The 9,161-nt window shown below is 38.5% G+C and overlaps 1 protein-coding gene across 1 annotated transcript in view; it reads right to left on the bottom strand.

Moving 5' to 3' along the window:
• Positions 1–2,779, bottom strand: part of higd1a (HIG1 hypoxia inducible domain family, member 1A) — a 10,699-nt gene extending 7,920 nt beyond the window's left edge. Inside the window, exons 1-2 of the mRNA XM_061920533.1 lie at positions 2,620–2,779; positions 2,287–2,361 (exon numbers count right to left, since the gene is read on the bottom strand). Coding sequence (XP_061776517.1) covers positions 2,287–2,356 — 70 coding nt within the window. The 5' untranslated portion in view covers positions 2,357–2,361; positions 2,620–2,779. The remainder of the gene's footprint in view (positions 1–2,286; positions 2,362–2,619) is intronic.
• Positions 2,780–9,161: the final 6,382 nt, after the last annotated feature.

Genomic DNA, 9,161 nt, shown 5'->3' with positions numbered 1-9,161 from the left:
CCTAGCTTCACGTATTGTTTCCGGTTTGTTAAATAACTTCTAATCCAGTTTAAGACCAATCCTCAGATGCCATACCGGTTTAGTTTTTTGATTAAAATATTGTGATTAATTGTGTCTATCTGTTCTCTCTCCCCATGATAACCGGTTCAACTGCCGTACGGTAGCGCCTGGTCAAACGAAAAAAAGGGGAAGGGGAGTAGATTTATCTTTGTTCAAATGCTCTCTGCTATGACGCACTTTATTAAGTTTGTAGGGCTACCACTGCTCGGGAAAGGCAGGTTTCTGCAACGGTCTGTATTAAAACAGCATTTAAAAACATCCATCCAACCATATCCACCACTTATTCCCTTTGGTGTCGCGGGGGGCGCTGGTGCCTATCTCAGCTACAATCGGGCAGTCATAATTTAAAGGCCTACTGAAATTAGATTTTTTTATTCAAACGGGGATAGCAGGGTCCATTCTATGTGTCATACTTGATCATTTCGCGATATTGCCATATTTTTGCTGTAAGGATTTAGTAGAGAACATCCACGATAAAGTTCGCAACTTTCGGTGCTAAGAGAAAAGCCCCGCCTTTGCTGGAAGTTGCAGACGATGATGTCACAAGTGTGGGGGCTCCTCACATATTCACATTGATTTTAATGGGAGCCTCCAACAAAAAGTGCTATTCGGACCGAGAAAACGACAATTTCCCCATTAATTTGAGCGAGGATGAAAGATTTGTGTTTGAGGATATTGATAGTGACGGACAGAAAAAAAAAAAAAAAGTGCAGCTGAGAAACCCATGGTGTCGGTCGTGTTCTATAAATCACACACAACGCAGAGGAAAAGACCACCGGTTACACGTGTGTTTGCCTAGCTTCACGTATTGTTTCCAGTTTGTTAAATAACTTCTATTCCAGTTTAAGACCAAACCTCTGATGCCATACCGTTCTAGTTTTTTGATTAAAATATGTTGATTAATTGTGTCAAATGGTTTAGTTAAGATTCTTCAACACTGCTGCCGCACATTTAGTGCCACATAGATATATCTGTCATAGTAATAAAGCTGCCTGTTAAAGGCCTACTGAAACCCACTACTACCCACCACGCAGTCTGATAGTTTATATATCAATGATGAAATATTAACATTGCAACACATGCCAATACGGCCTTTTTAGTTTACTAAATTACAATTTTAAATTTCCCGGGAGTTTCGTTCTGGAAACGTCGTGTAATAATGACGTGTACGCAAGACGTCACAGGTTTTTAGGAAGTATGAGCGCTGCACACACACACAGCTAAAAGTTGTCTGCTTTAACGGCATAATTACACAGTTTTTTGGACATCTGTGTTGCTGAATCTTTTGCAATTTGTTCAATTAATATTGGAGAAGTCACAGTAGAAAGATGGAGTTGGGAAGCTTTAGCCTTTAGCCACACAAACACACGGTGATTCCTTGTTTAAAATTCCTGGAGGTGAAACTTTCCTATGGATCAGAGCGCGGTCAAGAGAACATGGATCCCGACCACATGTCAACCAGCAGGTTTGGGTGAGAAAATTGTGGTTAAAAATTCAGTTCTTACCGGAGAAAAGCTGAGCTTGTGCCGTCCATAGCTGCGTCAACTCCCCTGAGACACTGCGCGTCACGACACCCGTGGAGATACCCTTCCGACTATCAGGTTCTATTAAACTCACTAAAACACTAACAACACTATGGAAAGATAACGGATTTCCCAGAATTATCCTAGTAAATGTCTCTAAAAACATCGGAATCCATCCCAATGCAATCGTATTTTGTTTTTTTCTAGTCCGTCGCTATCAATATCCTCAAACGCGAATCTTTCATCCTCGCTCAAATTAATAGGGAAATTGTCGTTTTCTCGGTCCGAATAGCACTTTTTGTTGGTGGCTCCCATTAAAAACAATGTAAATATGTGAGGAGCCATCAAACATGTGACGTCATCGTCTGCGACTTCCGGTAGAGGCAGGGCTTTTCTCTTAGCACCGAAAGTTGCGAACTTTATCGTGGATGTTCTCTACTAAATCCTTTCAGCAAAAATATGGCAATATCGCGAAATGATCAAGTATGACACATAGAATGGACCTGCTATCCCCGTTTAAATAAGAAAATCTCTTTTTAGTAGGCCTTTAAGGTGTTCTAACAATCAGGATGTATAAGATGTCCAAAATATTAGGAACAGCCCTGAGTATGACTCTGCAAACTATCCCCTATTAGACCTAATGGAGTGGCCTGGCCTGTGTGGGCTGATAGTGATGTAACCCAGGAAGCTAAATTGTACTCACCCACAGGAACAAAAGGATTCTCTTTGGCTTTTCTCATCAATTTAGACTCGTTCTCCTCGTAGGCCGACATTTTGACTAGAAAGAAAAATTTACTTTTTTAAGCAAGGTTATCTAAGACTACAAGGTTACACGTGAAGGACAACGGGTTGTAAAATCCTAATATCAAATTAAAAATGTGTGAACATCAAACACACATCACAGACACACGACTATCACTATTGTGGCAGTTTAGCCAAAAAAAATCCACAAGCAAATGCTCCAAATGAACGGTTCAGGCGTCATTTATTCATATGTAATGAATGTATATAATCAAACGTTAGAACGGATTCTTACCTGTAAAGCGTAACGCTACTGGAGTGAAATAGTCGAATACTTTTTCAGCTTTCGAAGTTTCTGGGGTCGCAAATTGCACGTCAAGAGGAAATAGGCCGGCTTGCCATCAATGATGTAACAGACATTGCGTGCAGCTGTGACGTCACCGAATAGACACGCCTCCCGTGGTGTGTTCGAGAACACGAGTAAAACGTATACACGTTGTGCTATAATTAAGCTCCATATCGATACAACGGCAATAAAAATGTATTTTATCACATGTAGAAATTATATTTATGAACATAAGATAAAATAAGGACAGAATAAGAAAACGATTCCGGACACATGATATATGAAACTACTAAATCCTATGATTGAACACAGCATTGGTTGTCCTACGTCGACGTAACCAAAGATATTCCACTCAGCTCAAGAGCACTACGGTGTTTTATTGTAAAGAATCGCAGGTTAACCATTTAGCTATCTAATGAATAATGTTTACGAGTCTTTCCTCGCGTTTTCCGTTTCTACTACACGTAACCTATATGTACCAAGCATGATATAACACTATTTTACAACTTATTGCGTCTATCTGTTCTCTCTCCCCATGATAACCGGTTCAACTGCCGTACGGTAGCGCCTGATCAAACGAAAATAAGGGGAAGGAGAGTAGATTTATCTTTGTTCAAATGCTCTTTGCTATGACGCACTTTATTAAGTTTGTACTTGTAGGGCTACCACTGCTCGGGAAAGGCAGGTTTCTGCAACGGTCTGTATTAAAACAGCATTTAAAAACATCCATCCATCCATATCTACCGCTTTTGGTGTCGCGGGGGGTGCTGGTGCCTATCTCAGCTACAATTGGGCAGTCATAATTTAAATCCATTTCAAAAGAACGTTCCAACAACCATATTACTCTCACATATATTTTAAATCAGTAATACTCCAGTTATTGCATTAAAATAATGAAGTTATGTCTTATGTGTCACCTGTTTTTTCTCTTCCTTTTTTGCTTTTGTGATGTCAAGGAAAAACCTGGCAGAGCGGCTGGTGACTGTTGTCAATTAAAGTCAAATTTACCTGACACTTTCGCGGCCATTGCTATGACTAACACGTCCACCTAGTGGTATATTGTTGAAGTACTATCTTATAACAGGCTAACACAGGGGTCAGCAACATATGGCTCTAGAGCCGCATGTGTCCCTTTAGCGCCACCCTAGTGGCTCTTTGGATCTTTTTCAAAAATGTGTGAAAATAGAAAAATTTCCTTGAATTGCCGCAGGGCACATAGTATGCACCTGCCTTAAGATACTGCCGGGTCAAACTCGCTTCCCAAAATAATTAGCGCATCCTTAGTATTACCGCCTGGTCCAACTCTGACGTCACGAGTGACACTTCCCCTGTCATCATTTTCAAAATGGAGGAGACTGATTTCAATACCGGTAATTTGAAATCGCATAAAGGGAAGAAGATCGAGAGCTATTCAGCAGGATTTAAGGTCCAAGCCTACATCACACTCAAATTTTTACTGCATACCTTTGGTAAGTGCCGGAGTGAGAAGAGGTTTTGAAATAATTAGCGCATGCTTACTTTTACCGCATGTATTTGGTTAGCGCAGGAGTGAAAAGAGGTTTAAATTAATTTGCGCCCCAGCGGTTATTCAAGGACATACGGTATGCTTTTGTTTTAATAGGGTTTCTGTAGGAGGATAAACATGACACAAACATCCCTAATTGTTCGAAATCCCTGCTGTTTATATTAAACATGATCCTTTGATGAGAGTATTTAGCAAGAGGCGTTTTGTCCTACAAATTTTGGAGGTCCTTGAACTCACCATAGTTTGTTTACATGTGTAACTTTTTTCAAGACTTATTCTATGCCACTCCTTCATTGTCTCATTCTTTATTAAATCGTGTTATGCTGTGTGTGAATGCACAAAGGTGAACTTTGTTGTGGAATGCTTATCAAGCATATTTGGTCAGTGCATGACTGCAAGCTACTTGATGCTAATATGCTATTTAGGCTAGCTTTGTGTACGTATTGCATCATGATGCCTCACTTGTAGGTATGTTTGAGCTCCTTTAATTTCCTATGTCCTTTGTGTATTTGATTTATATTAACATTTCTCATGACGTATTATTTTTACGTAATATTGGCTGCATTTCTTTTAGTGGTTTGTGTGCCGTTATAGACCACAGCAAATGTAACCCGGTTTGCATAGATTGTTATAAATCCATTCGAAGAAAACAGCCTGACATTTCTTTTAACTTGGACACACACATCTATAATTTTGGCCATTCTAAGCATGTGATTTAGAGGAGTTATGTCAGCCCCCGAGGAGCCTGTGTTATACTAATGTTTTCCAATATTGTAAAAATGGGTAGAATTAACATTTCAACATTTCTGTCATCAGAGATTTGCATCAGCCTGCAACACATAGTCATTTTGATAAGAGGCTAATATAGCCAATATAGACACTTACCTAACATCATGTGTTGACTTCATTATATCACTTATAGAAGGCTTTTAATTTTTTGCAGCTCCAGACAGATTTTACATTTTTTTTGGTCCATTATGGCTCTTTCAACATTTTGGGTTGCCGACCCCTGGTCTAACATGTGGAGAAATTTCCCGAATCCAAATGACCACAGCTAGTACCAATAACTTTTAGAATCCACATTGTTCCTGTACGTGTAGAAAATATAAACATACAGTATGAATGAATAAATGAATTAATTTATTCCGGCAGACAGATATATATAGTAACACTTTATTACTCTTTGTACAAACCCCGTTTCCATATGAGTTGGGAAATTGTGTTAGATGTAAATATAAACGGAATACAATGATTTGCAAATAATTTTCAACCCATATTCAGTTGAATATGATACAAAGACAACATATTTGATGTTCAAACTGATAAACTTTAAACTGTGCAAATAATCATTAACTTTAGAATTTGATGCCAGCAACACGTGACAAAGAAGTTGGGAAAGGTGGCAATAAATACTGATAAAGTTGAGGAATGCTCATCAAACACTTATTTGGAACATCCAAAAGGTGTGCAGGCTAATTGGGAACAGGTGGGGGCCATGAATGAGTATAAAAGCAGCTTCTATAAAATGCTAAGTCTTTCACAAACAAGGATGGGGCGAGGGTCACCACTTTGTAAGCAAATTGTCAAACAGTTTTAGAACAACATTTCTTAACGCAAGGAATTTAGGGATTTTACTATCTACGGTCCGTAAAATCATCAAAAGCTTCAGGGAATCTGGAGAAATCACTGCACTTAAGCAATGATATTACGGACTTTTCATCCCTCAGGCGGTACTGCATCAAAAACCGACATCAGTGTGTAAAGGATATCACCACATGGGCTCAGGAACACTTCATAAAACCACTGTCAGTAACTACAGTTGGTCGCTACATCTATAAGTGGTAGTTAAAACTCTACTATGCAAAGCAAAACCCATTTATCAACAACACACAGAAATGTTGCCTGCTTCGCTGGGCCCGAGCTCACCTAAGATGGACTGATGCAAAGTGGAAAAGTTTTCTGTGGTCTGACGAGTCCACATTTCAAATTATATTTGGAAAATGTGGACGTGGTGTCCTCCAGAACAAAGAGGAAAATAACAATCCAGATTGTTAAAGCCGCAAAGTTCAAAAGCCAGCATCTGTGATGGTATGGGAGTGTATTAGGGACGGCGTGGCGCAGTGGGGAGAGTGGCCGTGCGCAACCCGAGCGTCCCTGGTTCAATTCCCACCTACTACCAACCTCGTCACGTCCGTTGTGTCCTGAGCAAGACACTTCACCCTTGCTCCTGATGGGTGCTGGTTGGCGCCTTGCATGGCAGCTCCCTCCATCAGTGTGTGAATGTGTGTGTGAATGGGTAAATGTGGAAGTAGTGTCAAAGCGCTTTGAGTACCTTGAAGGTAGAAAAGCGCTATACAAGTACAACCCATTTATCATTTATTTATCATTTATTAGTGCCCAAGGCATGGGTGACTTACACATCTGTGAAGACACTATTAATGCTGAATGGTCCATACAGGTTTTGGGGCAACATATGTTGTCATCCAAGCATTGTTATCATGGACACCCCTGCTTATTTCAGCAAGACAATGCCAAGCCACGGGTTACAAAAGCGGGGCTTCGTTGTAAAAGAGTGCGGGTACTTTCCTGGCCCGCCAGCAGTCCAGACCTGTCTCCCATGGAAAATGCGTGGCGCATTGTGAAGCCTAAAATACAACAGCGGACTGTTGAACGACTGAAGCTCTACATAAAACAAGAATGGGAAATAATTCCACTTTTAAAGCTTCAACAATTAGTTTCCTCAGTTCCCAAACGTTTATTGAGTGTTAAAAGACAAGGTGATGTAACACAGTGGTGAACATGCCCTTTCCCAACTACTTTGGCACGTGTTGCAGCCATGAAATTCTAAGTTAATTATTATTTGCAAAAAAATAAACGTTTTGGAGTTTGAACATCAAATATGTTGTCTTTGTAGTGCATTCAATCGAATATGAGTTGAAAAGGATTTGCAAATCATTAGGGATTTGCAAAATCCCTAATATAAATTGTGTTAATATTTACATCTAACACAATTTCCCAACTCATATGGAAACGGGGTTTGTAATTTGACAGACATGCAACGGTACCCACCGAAAAGGGATACGAGAAAAAAGCAAGAATGCTTATCCATGTCCCGCCCCTAATCTACAATCAATTTATATGTTGGTTTTTAGAGATGTCCGATGATGGCTTTTTTGCTGATATTCCGATATAGTCCAACTCTTAATTACCGATACCGATATATACAGTCGTGGAATTAACACATTTTTGTGCCTAATTCTGTTATTCCCCGCTGGGTGCATTAATCAATGTAAAAAGGTTTTCCAAAATAAATCAACTCAAGTTATGGAAAAAAGTGCCATCATGGTACTTCCATATTTATTATTGAGGTCACAAAGTACTTTTTTTTTTTTTAACATGGCTCAAATCAGCAGCTTGGAACTTGGGACATGCTCTCCCTTAGATAACGCTGATGCTCACTACAAGTATGGGAAATACTATACTTGGACTTTCACAAAGTGCTTTTTTTTTTTTTTTTTTTTTACATGCCTTTTAACATAGTCCACAGTACAGACCAAAAGTTTGGACACACCTTCTCATTCAATGCGTTTTCTTCATTTTCATGACTATTTACTAGGGGTGTGGGAAAAAAATGGATTCAAATATTAATCGCGATTTTCACGTTGTGCGATTCAGAATCGATTCTCATTTTAAAAAAAAATTCGATTTTTTTCTTTTTTCTTTTATTTTTTTTTATCAATTCAACAAAACAATACACAGCAATACTATAACAATGCAATCCAATTCCAAAACCAAACCTGACCCAGCAACAATCAGAATTGCAATAAACAGAGCAATTGAGAGGAGACACAAACACAACACAGAACAAACCAAAAGTAGTGAAACAAAAATGATTATCAACAACAGTATCAATATTAGTTATAATTTCATCATAGCAGTGATTAAAAATCCCTCGTTGACATCATTAGACATTTATAAAAATAAAAAAAAGAACAATAGTGTCACAGTGGCTTACACTTGCATCGCATCTCAGAAGCTTGACAACACACTGTGTCCAATGTTTTCACAAAGATAAAATAAGTCATATTTTTGGTTTGTTTAATAGTTAAAACAAATTTACATTATTGCAATCATTCGATAAAACATTGTCCTTTACAATTATAAAAGCTTTTAAAAAAAAAAAAAATCTACTACTCTGGTTGCATGTCAGCAGACTGGGGTAGATCCTGCCAAAATTATATGTTTTGAATGAGTAGAGAATCATTTTAAATCAGGAAAAAAATAGTTTTTGAATCGAGAATCATATAGAATTGAATAAAAAAAAATCGATTTTGAAACGAATTGTGACCCAAGAATCGGTATTGAATCGAATCGTGGGACACCCAAAGATTCGCAGCCCTACTATTTACATTGTAGATCGTCACTGAAGGCATCAAAACTATGAATGAACACATGTGGAGTTATGTACTTTAAAAAAAAAAAGTGAAATAACTGAAAACATGTTTTATATTCTAGTTTCTTAACAATAGCCACCCTTTGCTCTGATTACTTTTTTTGCGCACACTTGGGGCATTCTCTCGATGAGCTTCAAGAGATAGTCACCTGAAATGGTTTTCACTTCACAGGTGTGGTTGAAGCTCATCGAGAGAATGCCAAGAGTGTGCAAAGCAGTAATCAGAACAAAGGGTGGCTATTTTGAAGAAACTAGAATACAAAACATATGTTCAGTTATTTTTTCCTTTTTTCGTTAAGTACGTAAAACTCCACGTGTTCATTCATCGATTTGATGCCTTCAGTGACAATCTACAATGTAAATAGTCATGAAAATAAAGAAAATGGATTGATTGATTTAAACTTTCATTAGTAGATTGCACAGTACAGTACATATTCCGTACAATTGACCACTAAATGGTAACACCCGAAAAAGTTTTTCAACTTGTTTAAGTCGGGGTCCACGTTAATCAAC

This window comes from Nerophis ophidion, linkage group LG14, assembly GCF_033978795.1.
Source record: "Nerophis ophidion isolate RoL-2023_Sa linkage group LG14, RoL_Noph_v1.0, whole genome shotgun sequence".
Lineage (NCBI taxonomy): Eukaryota > Metazoa > Chordata > Actinopteri > Syngnathiformes > Syngnathidae > Nerophis > Nerophis ophidion.
This window is presented reverse-complemented; position numbering and strand designations above follow the sequence as displayed.